At 57.7% G+C, this 15385-nt stretch overlaps 1 protein-coding gene across 9 annotated transcripts in view; it reads right to left on the bottom strand.

The window, feature by feature from the left end:
* Prdm16 (PR/SET domain 16) overlaps nt 1-15385 on the bottom strand; it is a 318869-nt gene that overhangs the window by 41814 nt on the left and 261670 nt on the right. For all 9 annotated transcript variants that reach the window (XM_078025080.1, XM_078025077.1, XM_078025076.1 and 6 more), the window contains 2 exons: nt 11700-11834; nt 1604-1706 (listed from right to left, as the gene is read on the bottom strand). In XM_078025080.1, coding sequence (XP_077881206.1) covers nt 1604-1706; nt 11700-11834 — 238 coding nt within the window. The remainder of the gene's footprint in view (nt 1-1603; nt 1707-11699; nt 11835-15385) is intronic.

The following is a 15385-nucleotide window of genomic DNA, read 5'->3' on the forward strand; positions in this document are numbered from 1 at the left end:
AAATATTTGATGTTGGACTATTGTGTGTGGAAAGCAATTAGCCCACAGACGTTTGATAGATTATTAGGAAAATGTAGACTCAAGTTATTTAATATCGGGGGTTGGAGGCAGGTGGGGAACAGGAATCAAGGTTTTTAAAAAACCTTTGGAAGAAAGAAATTTCATTGTACAAATGAAATTCCGGAGTTGAGTGCTCTCCTTAAAGTTAAGTAGATTTATCTCCCGGAGCTCTCATGCAACATCTAAGATTCACAGGTCTTTTCAACAATTATTTTAGGGAAAATGAGACCTCCCTCTTGCTACTCAAATCTTGCAGATTTATTTTTCTTTTCTCAACGGCCTAATTAAAACCAAACTTTAGAGCTAGAGAGCACAGACAGCACCCGGCTGGCAAAACTGTCCTCGGTGGCGATTTCCTTTCTGCCGAGTCAGGGACAGAGACTGCTGCCCCACAGAGGGGGACTCTGACTGCTGGGCCAGGCCTGGGTTGAGGGGTAAACCAAGGCAGTCTTGGGGGTCTGGTCCTAAAGCCTTCCTGCTAATTCCAGCTGCCTGGCCAGCCGCACGGCTCCGGGAAGTCGGAGGGGCGCCTTGGAGGAACTCGGGGTTAATGGCATTAATCATTAAACCTCGGTATGTTTGCAGGGGAGGGAGAGGAAGCGGGGGGTGGGGGGGGGTGGGGGGGTGGTGGGGGAGGAGCCCAACCTCCCTCCTTTCTCTGCGTGAGCAGGAATCGCTAGTTCTGGAAACAGCTAGAGGGAGAGAAGGCCTTTCTGTCCACTGGTGTGGTCTCATCCAAAAAGAAGCTGCTGAACATCTGTTTAGCAAAGCCACTCAGGGCCACCGACCTGTGCTCATAGGCCGTGTAGGACCCCCCCCCCCAAAACCACCGGCCCAGGAGCCCCGGCTGCTCAGCACCAGGAAGGAAGGCCAGCCCGGGCTTTGGAACCGCCTCTGTGGGAGCTGGCTTCTCCTCGAGGGGTACAGACACACAGAAAGGGGCACTGGCTGGTCACATCCCAGGGGACAGGTACTCTGATGGCAGAGAGGGAAGGAGAGCAGAGAGGTTGCCCAGGCTGCAGGGAGGAGCAGAAGACCCACTCCACCCTCGGGTTGTCCTCCCACCCAGGAAAGGCTCCCGACTCTCCCGAACTTCGAACTGCGAGTGAACGTCACTTCTAAAGACCCACAGGTAGCCATCTCCCTCTTATCTGAGACGACAGGAAGCCCCAGAGTGGGCAGGGACAGCCTTCCAAGTCACAAAGTAGGCTATGCATTATTCTGGGGGTGGGAAAGCTCATCATGGAAATAATATTAATAGAGCTTTACAAATCACTATAAAGACAGAACTCGGCAGGCTACCACGGCCACACTGTCCTAGCCCTTCTCACATTTGGGGTGAGATCCGAGGTCCCAGGGAAGGAGGGAGGAAGCCCCCAGGCTGAGGGGTCCAGCAGCACTACATCAGCTGACCTGGGGTCTGCAAACACTGGACACTGCATTGCCAGACGCCCAGCCCCCCAGCACGTGGTGTGACGTGAGGAGACACCTGGTACCCTCCTGGGTGGGGTGGGGCCCAGGCGGCGGCCCAGTGGGGTCTTACCATCCAGGCTGGGTGGCACCGCGCCGAGGGAGTAGCCACTTTCCTTCACGTGCACCAACAGCTCCTCACCCGGCTCAATGTCCTTAATGACTTTATAATAAATCTAGAAGGAAGAGACCAGACAGGAGGGTAAGCCTGGGCACTGCCGCTGTCCGCAGAGCCCCGGGCACACTCAGCCCCACAGGCCACTTGACCTGACTTCTAATTGCTGCTAAGAGGTTTCCCTCAGGAGCTGAGCAGCGTGAGCACAAAAGGAATGGAGTCCGTTTTAATTTGTTTCATCCTGTTTTGGGATACTGATAGAAGAGGGTGAAAAATTAAAGAGGTGAGGGTAAGTGTCAAGTCCCCAGTCAGGGGGTCTCCTGGAAACCCCCAGACTGGAGCAATTCTCACTGGGAGCAGGGTTTGGATCCCTTCCGTGTCCTTTCCTCTGTGGGTAGAAGCGAGAGGCCCCGGGCTGCAGAGACAGAACTGAGCACCAGCTGGCCACCAGGGGCTCAGAGTGCAGCGTGCATCTGGTTGTTTTTGAAGGTGGCCGAGAGCAGGCACAGGCTGTGGGTAAGGACACTGCCTGAAATTCCCACAGGAGAGATGCAGCCAGAGTCACGGAAGGCTGCGTGTGGGAGGATGGAGGACCTGCCATAGCTTAATGCCCAGCACTTGGCAGTGGGCTGGAGATGGGGGTGCCCTGAGAACACAGTGGGGGTGCAGGGTACATGGTACAGCCTGAAGAGCACTGGGGTGGAGGGGAACCCCATCTGGACTGTCTTGCCCAGCAGCTCTGACCTGGGCCATGTCTCCTGAGAAAAGTGGTCTTCTCTTGGCAGTGGTGAAGGCAAAGGGCCACAGGAAGACACCTCTAGCAATTGAGAAAGGGAGGAGGCCATCTTGTCCCTGCAGGTCCCCAGGGACTTTGGGGAGGACCCAATCTGAAGACACCAGGACTCGGGACCCCCATGTGGGCCACTCCTCCCTGGGGTAGTGACACCTTCAGGCTGGAAGGGCTAGAGGTGTGGGCACTTTTCTGTCGGGGCCATCGAATGCCTGCTGTGGCACAGGGGTGTTTGGGGCTCTATTCCGATACCTGGAACAAAGAGCTTCCGGAACCTGCCACCTGGCCCGAGGACTGCCCTGGGAGATCCTCAGCACCATCCTCGTGGACAGAACTGAATGGGCAGAGGATGGAACCCTGACCAGGAAGACAGGGCTGGGTAGACTCAGGCGCTCCAGGGGTTGAGGGGAGGGGCTGTCCTTGCGGTGAGTGACACTTCTCCCTGCACCCTCCAGTTAGTATGGGTCAGACTCCATAGCAGCTGGCCCTGGTTGGGGTCGGTGGCTAGAGGTGGTCAGCACTGCAGAGACAGAACTGAGCGCCAGCTGGCCACTTGCCTCTCTAGGCTGCACGTGCTGTCCCCCAAGTTGAGGGCTCTGTTACCCATCCAACTTCACAGGACACCAGTGAGCTTTCAGGACACACAGAGAGGCTCCCCACAGCCCGGAACTCACTGGCTGCCTATTCCCAGGACTCCCAGCGGCCACCCTACACGAGGCAGAAAACACACAGGTGCACACACATATATCTTATCAGTGTGTGAAGTCCTTCTACCAGCAGTCGGTAGTAGTTATTTTGTTTGGCAGTTATTTTCAGGTAGATTGATAAAATAATGAGTAGATTTTAAAGGGGACCAAATTAACTTCATTAATGAAACCAATTAAAATCCCAGTTTTGTATAATCTAAAAACAAAAACCAAAACAAAACCCCTCATTGGCTGAACTTAAAAAAAAATCAGATTTAAGCCACAGTGTTTCAAATTCAGAGTCCAGAAGGCCATGAAGTGGCCCCTTGGAGCCACAGGGCAGGCATGGTTAGGGGCTGTTACCAAGTGGGGCGGCCACACTTCCCCCCACTCCGCCAGAGCTGCCTCAGGTGGGTTGCTGGCCTCCAAGGACCCCCAGTGCGTAGGCGGGCGGGAGCAGAGGGTGCGCCCAGGCAGCTCCTGCGCTCCCTGCCGCCCCCCCCCCCCAGCCTAGAGGGTCCCCGGACTGACTTGTGAGGCCAGCACGTTCCCACCCGGCGACCCGCGAGGTGGGTGCATCCTCCCGCAGCTCTGCCTGCTTAGATGGGCGCAGAGGCACCCCCACAGGCCGCCAGCAATCCTGGGACCCCACCCGGTTCACCCCGTGGGAGGGCCTCTCGCCTCGTAGGAATCCCGCCCCAGCCCACCCGCTTCTCTCTGGGCTGCCTGGATCCCTGGACCTCCACTCCCAACTCTGGCTCAGGGCAGCCGCGCCTCCTGGAATCCCCACCCCGGCTCTGGAAACTGCCCAGCCCTCCTCCTCCCGCCTCCTCCCAGGGCTGCAGGGACCCCGAGACCCCACACCCCCACACCTCTGCTCCTGGGATCTCCGGGCCTCCTAGGACCCCAACTCCTGGCTGCGAGGACGGGAGCCTCCCGGGGGACCCTCCCTGCCGCCGCGGTCACCGCGCCGCAGCCGCGATCTAGCGCATTCGGCCGCGGGCGCCCTGTCCTGGGTCCCTGGGCCGGGGACCCACACCGCGGCTGCGGGGCGCCTGGCGGGGGCGCGTAGGGAACACAGGGCGGCAGGCCGGGCAGCCGTGGCCGCTGGGACTTTGAGCCGCGGACGGAATTAATCGCTATTAGCGCTAATCGCAGGGCCCAGGGCGGGGCCGGGGTGTCCCCGACCTGCCTCCACCTGGAGGTGGGCATGGAGGTGAACAGGAATCAGAGCCACTGTTTCCAAACTCGGCCGACCCCGCCTTTGCCAACGGCGCCGAGGTACGCGGAACAGCCGCCCGCGTTTCCCGGCCTGTTCCAAATGGCACCAGAGGCGTTATCGGCCAGGCGCGCGCCCAGCGCCACGGTTCCCTGTCCGCGGTCCGGCACTTCCCGGGACAAAGGCCGGCTTCGGTGGGACGCCGTGGGACGCGCAGCGGCAGCGGACGGGGGCTGGGCATCTCCCGCCTGCAGGGCGGGCGCTACAGACGGCCGTGTGCCTTACCGCCCCGGCTCCTTCCGTGCAGGGACCGTCGTAAATTACATGGCAGCCCCTTAAAAATTCCTGCAGACGGTTTATTGTGTGGCGTCAAATTAGCATCGCGGCTGAGTTTTCGCAGGAAGGAAGAAAGTTCGTCTGGTATCCTTTAGCCCCCAACCGCTGGCACTGGGGAGGCACCAGACCACGTCTTGCTCAGGTGACAGGGGCCAAGCGCACGGGCTTTTTCTGGACATGTCCACTGCATTGTTTAGGTGGGTGTGGGTCCTGGGCCTGTGCAAGGTTGGGATCCTCTGTGACCCTGGGGTGGCCGGTGGCCTCCACCAATAGCTGAGGTTGCTAGTGCCCAGAGCTGTCTGTTCTAGACCAGCCTGGAGGGCAGCCCCGTTTCCTCCCCTGGGCTTCTCTCTGCCACCACAGGGCTTCTCTGAACTTGGGGAACAGCACAGAGCACGGGTCCTTGGAATCACAGCCGTGCTTAGTGTGACCTGGCGTGTTCCTTCTCCCTTCGTCACTCTCCAGACCTGCAGGCGGCTCCTCTGAGTGAGCAGAGGTTGGGGACAACCACCACCTTTTCTGCAAAAGCCGAGCAATCACTGGGGGAAGGAGGGTGCAGCCCGGGTTCTGCCGAGGGAGCAGCTTTGCGGGACCCTGAGTGCCAGTCAGGTCCCTGCCAAGTCCCCAGCAGTGTTCTGGAAGACACGTTTCACAGTGGCGCCAGGCTCTGAGGACCTTTCTCCATGGAGCTCCTGACGGATATTTTTTAGTATCAGATGGATTCACAAGCGGAGTCCCCACCTTTGGATTGAAGAGTTAGGTGCCACAGTTTTCATTCCCACCTAATCTAAGAATTTTAACATTTAAGTAAATGAAAAACTCTATCCAGATTACGTGGGGGTTTGAATGACTAGATTCAAAGTCAGGTTCAAAGTCAGCGGATCAAACACAGGTGGCCGTCTCCTCCCTGGAATCATTGATTTTTTCCAATCTATTGATTAAAGTCCTGGACAACTGTATTTTTCCTCTTCCTTGACTAGGTATAAGACATTTTAAGGGGACGGAAATATCCTTCCCTGTTCTTAGAAAACGAAAACCCCGGGGCTGTGGCTGTAGCTCAGTGGCAGAGCGCTTGCCTACCATGTGTGAGGCACTGTGAGGTTCGATCCTCAGCACCACATATAAATAAACAAATAAAGTAAAGGCATTCTGTCCATCTACAACTGAAAACTCAATCTCTCAGCATCCCAAACTTGGGAATCCCCCTGACTTGCACCAGCAAAGGTTTTGTGAGGCACAGACAAGGCCTCTACCACCACCACCCACATTGGCAAGTGGAATTTGGATTCCTCTAAAATCATTGCTGAAAAGAAAATTCACCTAGCAACCCACATGCCTCTCTCCTGTCCTCCTAGAGGCAGACTGGACCATCCCTGGGGGCTTTCCTGTGAGTCTAAGACCTCTGAAGAGACTTGGTGGGTCCCAGCACTGTCTCTTGGTGACTTTGGAAGCCTCACTCTTTACTTTGACTGCTTGCTGGCCCCAGCTGAGCTGTTACCTTCTGGGTCAGGGCTGTCAAGGCCAGCTGAGGGTTGAGCGTTTGGTTTTGAAAAACCAACTTTAAAAGATGCTCCAAGATCCAGCAGGAGCAGCGTTTGCAGCTGTCCGCGGCTTGAGCCGAGGTCTTCATTTCTCCTTCTACAGATGCATGCTGTGACCTCAGGGGCCTTCCTCTGGTCTGTGTTGTTGCCTGCTTTCTCAGAGCTGGGCAGGAGCAAAGGGACAGCAGTTCTGGGCTCAGCATCCTGGGCAGGCTCCAGAGACATGCAGACAATTCCTTCCTCTGGCCAAGAGGAAAAAAGCTCATCTGTGTCCCTGGGATTCGCCACGTTCCTCTCTTCCCATGCCATGCGGATGCAACTTCATCTGTGCCTAAATTATTATTATTTTGTTGCTGTAGATTCTGCCATCTTCCCAGCAGCTCAAACAGAAAAAAAATCTACATACTTATTCCTTGTGTACAGTTTGTAAAAATATAAATTATTAGTCCATAGTGAAATGATCAAGATTCTTGAGTGGCTTCTTGTAATAAAATTCTGCACTTGGTGAAGAAGGGGCGGGAAGTGAATTCTGGCAAATGGTCACTGTGACGGCGCGGTTGAATTTAAACCTTGTTGCTCTCACGGTCAGTTTGTTCCAAAGAGAGCTTCATAACAGGTGGCAGCTTTTCTGAATCAAAACAGTCTTGTGAGCTGCCTGAGAGTCCCCCAACTCCAACTCCACCCTCCCCGTCTCTAAAGAGAAAATCGCGTCCATTGTTGGAGGCTAATTTTGGAACTGACCAGAATGAAAAATTTATGATTTTGAATTTAAAAAAAAAAACATGTGAGATAAAGTCAAAGAAGAAGTAAAGGTCAGAGGTCAGAGCAGGATTGTGGGTGTCACACCCCCTGCGTCAAACTCCCACTCTGGCAGCCCACACGCTCTGATGGAAAGAGCGTCCCTGTTGGGCCGGGGGAGCTAAAGCAGAGCAGAAGGGCCCTCGGCCGACAGGCTGCGGTCGCTGAGAAGCACCAGCTCCACAGACTGTGACGCTCCTGGGCAGGCGTCTAAGCCAGCGTCTTTACTGGACGGCTCTGAGGAGGGGTCACCATGCTCTGCTCTACTTTGGAGACCCGGCCCCTCATGCTCAGCTTCATCAGCTGTGGCTGGCAGCACCCTGGCCTCCGCCCTGCCCGTCCGTCGGCTGTGCTGGTGCTGCCCAGGGGCTGTCCAGACAAGGAAGGTTAGGGCTGCCCTTCCTGGTCAGAGCACTGCGGGGCCGGCCTGCCCAGGTGTGCTGAGGAGGGTGGCCTCGGCCTGTGCTCCACACCTTCTGGCCAGTGGAGGTCCTGCCACAGACTCTCTTGCCCCGTCAGAGAAAAGCAAGACACGGAAACAGAGCGCCCTGGAGAGTGGCCTCTCCCGCCCGCCTGCTCTGTGACCTCATTTCCTAGCTCTTGTTTTCTTCTCTCGACATTAAAACAAATTCAGGAACAGACCCTGTCTCTGTCTCCCCAGACATTTCCAGCCAACTCGTTGGCTCATAATTGCAGGAGAAAGAACCACCAGGGGTGACCCAAATGTCTTCAGTTTCCCCCAAAGAACAGGTGGAAGATGAGGTTGAGGTGGGGGTAAGCAGTCTGAGGCCCCCAAAGCAAATTGAGGTGGGGGTAGGTGCTTGTCCCTGGCCATGAGCCATCTGCGGCCTCTCTATGCTGTTGAGACCACAAGTCTCCTTGCAGGTGACAGAGCCAGGCCCGGGAGGGCTGAGGTGGGTGTGAGGGAAGGGCCTGTCCCTTCTCAGCAGGTCTCCTGGGCAGGAACTTTTGCAGCCACAGAGCACCAGGAGAGGAATCCCGTCACCTGGGTGGAAACGTGGGGCAGGGCCTCTGAGGGCTTCCTGCAGTCCCTGAGGCCAGGATTCCGAGTTTACACGTCCTGACCACCACCAGCAGGAGATTCAGGTGGAGAACAAAGCCTGGTTCTCGGTTCAGAAGGCTCCCCTGCATCTGGAGGCCACATCTCCTCTGGGGACTTAGCTTCCAAACTTTCTGTTAAGATGTGACAGCCTCTTGTTGCTTGGCTCCTTTATCTTCTGAAAATTGGGGCTGAGATCATGGGCCTTGAACTTTGAAACTAGGCTCAGGCCTTGCTGACCCACGTGTCACAGGTTCCTTCCACCAGTGTCTGTGCTGTAGTGAAGGCAGGCGGTGTGTTGTCCGTGCATGCGTGGATGTGGATGTGTGCTCACATGTGTGTGTGCATGCATGTGTGTAGTGGGGTGTGTGTGTTGTCTGTGCACGTGTGGATGTGGATGTGTGCTCACATGTGTGTGTGCATGCATGTGTGTAGTGGGGTGTGTGTGTTGTCTGTGCACGTGTGGATGTGGATGTGTGCTTACATGTGTGTGTGCATGCATGTGTGTAGTGGGGTGTGTGTTGTCCCTGCACACGTGGATGTGGATGTGTGCTCACATGTGTGTGCATGCATGTGTGTAGTGGGGTGTGTGTTGTCCGTGCATGCGTGGATGTGTATGTGTGCTCACATGTGTGTGTGCATGCATGTGTGTAGTGGGGTGTGTGTATTGTCTGTGCACGCGTGGATGTATATGTGTGCTCACGTGTGTATGCATGCATGTGTGTAGTGGGGTGTGTGTTGTCCGTGCACATGTGGATGTGTGCTCACGTATGTGTGTGCATGCATGTGTGTAGTGAGGTGTGTGTATTGTCTGTGCATGTGTGGATGTGTGTGTGTGCTCACGTGTGTGTGTGCATGCATGTGTGTGTGTGCAGGTGTGGGAGTCAGTGTGTGGTGTCTGTCCAGAAATCCTGGTAGAAGCCCTTGGGACCACGGAGATCTGAGAAACTCCGCTAATATTGCGTGACGTTTCCTTCTTAAAGAGAAACCTGTCTTCAGAACCTTTCTTACTGTTAATATTTGAGGAGGGTTTTTATTTTAGCTCCACGGAGGGTCAAAGCAGGCTACTTTGAAGAAATGTGTGTCCCCGAGGGACCAGGAAACCAAGGTGCTTTCTGCCAAGGCCTCGTTGTCCTGGGAGAGAGCTGCTCTGCTTTTGGCCACGACTGAACACGCAGTTTGAGATCTACTGTTCCCTTCCAAGGTGTTTTCAAAAGTCATTTCATTCAACCAACCAATATTTATTGGGAATCTGTGGGTTCCGGGGAGTGACTTTCTTATTATTATAGTTTGGAAATTGCTATCCCCCAGCTGCTCGTCTGCCTTTGGTTGCTGGGATTCCAAGCTGAGGTTTCGGGATGGCTCTTGGACCCAATGTCCCCTGCAGCTCCCTGCAGGTCTTCTGCACCTGCTTTCGTTGTGCTCCGGGGGCCACTGCCCTGTGGTCTGTCCAGTTCCCAGGCTCAGTCTGGGAGACACTGGAGGGGATCTCGGGTGCCCCGTACGCCTGCAGTGTGAGGGGTCATTGCTCCTCTCTCCCTCGGCCTGGGCACACTGGAGATGCCCAGGAGGAGGGGCCACTTCTGTGGGCTATTAGGGGTTGTGTTTGTCAACCGCACACCCCGAGTGCCCCTAATGTGTGGCTGTGGATCCACCACAGCCCTGAAGCAGGGAGAGTCACTCCTGGGAGGCAGAGGGGTGTTGGAGGGGCTTCGCTGTCGAGTGGGGTAGGTGCCAGAGCCTGGTAAGCGCCCCACACCAGCACAGAGCTTCAGAGCCGGCAGTGTCCTGGGATGGAGGTGGGGCTAACAAAGGCCAACAGGAAGGGGCAGGTCTGTCGTTCTGTCCTCGGGTCCTGACAGTGGAAGGACAGTGAGCTGCAGGCCAGTTCCACACAGGCCCGTGTGGAGCGTGAATAAACGAGTCCCTGGACTATTCCCCATAAAGATAGGGCTTTGTGGACGCCTCCCCTTTAGGGTTGGTTTCTACAGAGCCGGCCTCACAAGCTGCCCACCTTTCTGCTTTGGTTTATTTTGATGTTCTAGTAACATTCATTCCCTCCATATAAAAGCCTGCCTCCTTCACTACCCTGGTCTGTCTCACAGATGCTGCCCTGGCCAGCCTGGGTGCACTGGCCGCTGCCCCTCGACATCTTCCAGACAGGCCAGCACAGGGAGTCCCCGGACCTGCTCCAGGAGGGCTCAGCAGAGCTCTGGGTGCCTTGAACCTTCTCACTCACATTCCACTTTCATCTGGAGGCAGGAAAGGTCTCCCCTTTAAAGTTCTGTTTTAATGTCCACGGTTATTCTTTTGCTCTATTTCTGTATTATTATTATTATTTGCAGTTAGTAAAAGTTGTTTTCAAAGATTGGGGTTCCAACCAAAGGCCACAGAAGTCTAGTGGAGAGGTGGACCCATGCCCTTGTTTGGAACCAACTCGTGTCCAGTGTCCAGTAAAATCACTGCTTGGTCCAGACCGAGCCTGAGTCAAAGGGAGATCCAGCCACGAGGAAGGACCTTTGGCAGCCCGGGGCTGCCCAGGTCTCACGTGCTGATTCTTAACACAGAATGTTTCTCCAGAGTCAAGAGCCGTGAAGCGCCTTTAACAGCTGCACGGTCTACACAAGAGCGTGGCCTGTCTTCTAACAGAGGTCTCCATGGATGTCTTTTAAAGTCGCAGGACCTCATTTTGCAAATGGAATCTCCCTTAGAGCCCCAAGACAGGCAAAGCAGATGGCCCTGCTGGAGGGGGCTGGGAGCCCAGCACCTCAGAGGAGCCCAGTGTCCTGGGACACAGGACGGAGGCCACTGCTGGGCCTGGCTGGATGTGGAGGCTCCAGCCCACCTGCAAGCTCCAGGGGAAGCGAGGTGAAGTGGCGACCAGCATGGAGGGGTGGCCTCCTGGCGTCTAAAGAAGCCACACATCTCCACTCCCAGCTGGCATGTGGCCTCGGCGACCGCCCTGGGTAGGGTCCACAAGCCTGTAGGACCCTTGGCCCCGGGGCTGGGAACAGAAGGGAAGGGTTCTCCCCACTGTGGGGCCGAGGCCAGCGAGAGCACCCCACAGCTCAGGAGGCATCCGGCCTGCTCCTGGCTGGAAGGGACCGTGTCAAAACAAGGCCAAGCCCTCACCCGGCTGGGGCTCTGGGAGGGGGCTGTGTCTCAGCCTGGCCTGGCCTAGGAGGTGCCCCAGCAGCTTCCTACTGGCCAGTGCTGACCCTTCTGGAGAGCTTGGTGAAACCCGGGTTCAGACAGGGCTCCTGCGCTCGGCCTCTCTTCCCACCTCTCTCGTGCCTCGTGGGCAGCAGCATCCGCAGGGAGCGTCGGTCTTGTGGTTGTGACCCTGCCTGCCCTGCTGCCCTTCTCAAGGCCACCACCTTTCAGCTCTCAGTGCTGCTGGCCTCAGGCAGGATGGCTGACCGAAGGCTCCAGGGGAGCGTCCCAGGGGAGCTAAGCACCCCAGAGAGCCAGCATTGGCCAAGTGTCAGGCAGCTGCCCCAGAGCAGGACAGAAGCCTCCGGCATGGGCTCATCTGTCCTTCACCGAGGCACCTCCATCCACCCTGGAGCATGTCCCCTAGGATAACTCCGAGAGGCAGAGCCCCTGCGCACAGCCTGGACCTACCTGCTCGTTGATCTGACACATGGAGAGGTTCTGGTCATCACAGGAGCAGGCCACCCGGACGTACTTGAGCCAGCTGCCAGCCCCCACCTGGCTGGCCTCCACACAGAACTTCTCGCTGCCCAGGTCTTCAGAGATCTGCCAGGGAAGAAGCAAACCGAAGGTCAGAGGCACCCAGTGTGCTCGGGGCTGCACGCTGCCTTGTCCCCGCAGGCTCAGGGGGACAGCACGTGAGCACCGGCCTCAGCCAGCCACGTGGTTATCAGCCAGGCCCTACTTGGCCCAGCTGCTGAGCCCGGCGACCTTGGGGGCGGGGGACCCTTTTCCTTTCTCACGGAGCAGGTCTCAGCACGGCAACCTCCCCAGCAAGGCTGGCCCAGGTGTGAGTGAGCAGAGGCCACTGCGTCTAAGAACAGAGCCCTCTGCTAAAGACAGCTCGAGCGTCAGGCTAGGAAAAAAAACGCTTTTGAAGGTAAAGGTGTCATTGGGGGTGCAGCTGTGCCTGAGCCTGGGTGTGTGCTGTCACCGAGTGTGTGTGCTGTCACCGAGTGTGTGTGCTGTCACCGAGTGTGTGTGCTGCCGCCCTGTGCTCATGCTCACACCATGCACATGGCCCTGGGAGTCAGAAAACCATCCGTTTCCTTGAAATCGGCACGTTCCCGGTGCCGAGCGGTGGCGGCCAGTGCCCGGCTCTCACCACCCTCCCAGGACTCCTGCTCCGGCCTGGCTCTCTGGTGTGGCCAATGCTGTCTTTTGAATCCCACTCCTGACAGGCAAGTGGCACCTTCTCAGGCTTGATTTCTGGTCTGTGTCACCGTCGTGCCTCGGAGAGCACCGTTCATGGGAGAGGATCTGACCTGACCTGCTGGCCACTGGGGCAGCTGCACTTGAGTCCAGCCTCCCGGCCTCTCCTGCCCGTTTGGTGCCGGCCTCATGTTCTGGGTCCAGAGCCTCTGAACCAGCAGCATCATGGACACACGAGGGCAGGAGTGGGGGAGAGAGGCTGGCGGGCAAGGGATAAGGCCACTATCAGGTGGAGAGAGGCTGAGTCCAGGTGTGCAGGTATGTACGGGCCTAGAGTGCGGGTGTGTCCAGGTGTTCAGGTGTGTCTTGGTGGACAGGTGTATCCAGGCAGGTACCGACAGGCATGTCAGGTATGCAGGAAGTTTCAGGTGGGCAGTGTGCCCAGGTGGACAGGGGTGATGGGAACAGGGAATCCCAAGGGTCCCAGGGAGTCAGGGCTGGAGGCAGTGACCATCAGATGGACCGTGGATGCTGACTCCAGAGTCCTGAGCCCCGAGCTACGTCCTCCAGGTACTCTGTTGTGAGGAGTAGGATGTGGGAAAGGGCCTGTCCACCTGCACTGCCCACTTCCACGCACAGTCAGGTGCTTTGAATAGAATTGCGGTGCCCCCATGAGTGCGGGGATCCTTCCTGATGGCCTGGCTTCAGAGTTATTGGGGAAGTGCCACCCCCAGAGGTGGCAGGGACCAGTGTTGCTGGGGTGCATGGCCCTGCTGTCGGACCCGTCTGTGCACGGCTCCCCATTCACCCCAAACCACAGCCCCTCCGGAGCCCATGGGGTGCCGCTGTGGGAGGGTGCGCTTTAAGCTGCAGGTCTCTGAGGGGAAATGCTCAGGCCCAGCCAACCTGGAACGGGGCCGGGGCCTTGGTTCTGAGATCTCTGAGGCCTGGTGACAGCCAAGATGGGGTAGGGAGAGCAAGAGGGCAGAGAAGGGATGGGTGCTCTGTCCCTGCCCTCCAGCCCCAGGAGGCCATGCCCCTGACTACTGTGCTGAGTGTCCATCCCCAGTGTGCAGATCCCTGTCCTGGTATGCAACACTCCCCTGCCCAGCGGACGCTTGCTGGGTTTCCGAGCCCCTGTGGGCCATGGGAGTCTCTGGAACTCACTGAAGTTCTATTTTCATAAAGGTCAACAGCAGCCAGAGGCAACGCGGAGACCCATGGTCCCAAACCCTGCGTCTGTGCCTCCTGCTCCTCTTCTCCAGGGACGCTGGCAGAAGCTGGACCCTGGGCACACAGGGGGTGGGGAGGCCAGCTCAGCACCAGGTTGGCACATCCTCCCTGAGCCCAGTGACCAGGAGGGGCTCAGGATGCCTCCCAAGAGCAGGACCCTCAGCTCCAGGTCAAGGGTGTGGCCTGCACCTTTTTCTGTAGGGGCCCGTGGAAGGCTTGGGCCTTGTCCAGGGGGTTCTGTGACCACTGTCCGTTCAGGGCTCAGAGCGGGGGTACTGAGGAGCTCACGTGACACATGAGGGTCTGCCCCTCGAGGCTTAGGTGGGACTGTGCAGGGTCCTCACAGGGTTCTGGGGAGGCACTGCCTGCTCTGCCCCAATCGGGGGCTGTCCCCACCCTCACACCACAGATTGCAGGAAGCCCTGTGGGGGCCATGAGGGAGGGGCCACAGGGGCTGCTGGCTGTGGCCACAGGTAGGCGGAGCTCCCCATCCCCCGGGGCTGTCACAGGGCCATCAGTCCCCCACGGGGGAGGCACCTCCCCAGTGCTAAGGCCCTTCATATCCCTCCCCCATAGCTGGCCTGCACCTTTTCCTGTGGGGGCCCCATGGAAGGCTTGGGCCTTGTCCAGGGGGTTCTGTGACCACTGTTCAGGGCTCAGAGCGGGGTACTGAGGACCTCACGTGAAACATGAGGTCACATGAAGAAGACCGCTAGGAAGACCCAGGCCATCAGCCTGGGTTAGTGGCTGTACCAGGGCACATGGCCTTCTTTGCCACCATGACCTGGACAGCAGGTCGGTGACGTGCAACACTGTGCTCCTGGACCCAGCACGCAGCCTGCTTGGGCATCCTGGTGGGTGGGCTGCCCACCTTCCCATGGCGTCCCCCACCGTACAGAGCAGGCCTCCTTTCTGGGACACCTGCAGGGATCTGGACCCAGCCCCGTGTCCCTCTAGCTGTCTCCACGCCCCAGCCAACATCTGCAGAGAGTGTGTGAACATGGACTTGGCCAGCTGCTCTGCATGGGACACTAGCCAGAGCCTCTGTGTGCCTCTGTCCTTCCTGGGTGCAGAGATCCACCTCCCAGAGCCAATGAGTCCTCCAGGGCACTGACCCCAAGTGCCAGGCTGCCCTTTCCCACCCTGCAGGTAGGCACCACTCTCGGGGCTGAGAGCCCATCCTTCTGGCCATTCCTGTCTCCCAGGCCTGTCCTCATGTCTGGAAGGCCTGCTGCCCAGACCTTGGCTCTTGGCACTGTGACAGGGCACAGCTACTCGCTGGTGGCTCTTAAAGCTTCAAGATGTTTTTCCCCGGGTGGGCACCCTGGGCTAGTTACCTCCTTTTGTCCAGAGGCTGAGAGCCTCAGTGCCTGAGTGGAGCCGAGTGAACTGCTGACCCTTCCCCTGGGGACGCCCATGAAGCTCCTGTCCCAGGGCCCTGGACCAGCAGTGGATGAGCTGGAGGCTGGGCATGAGTGGCTGGTGGCTGGGCCTCACCTGAGACGCCAGTTCCCCTTCCAGCATGGAGTCCAGCCCCACAGCTGCACTGCTGGGCCCAGCTGGGCATACTGGCAGATGCAGAGGGGCAGGAGTGGGGGCAGGGCCCTGGGCTGCAGCTTTTCTGTCCAGCTGGGGATGTGCCCAAGGCGGCCCTAGCCTGGGGCTGCTGCAGGTCCTGGCTGCCTTCCCGTTTGGAGCATCGACAGGCCTGG

This window comes from Ictidomys tridecemlineatus, chromosome 11 (assembly GCF_052094955.1).
Source record: "Ictidomys tridecemlineatus isolate mIctTri1 chromosome 11, mIctTri1.hap1, whole genome shotgun sequence".
NCBI lineage: Eukaryota > Metazoa > Chordata > Mammalia > Rodentia > Sciuridae > Ictidomys > Ictidomys tridecemlineatus.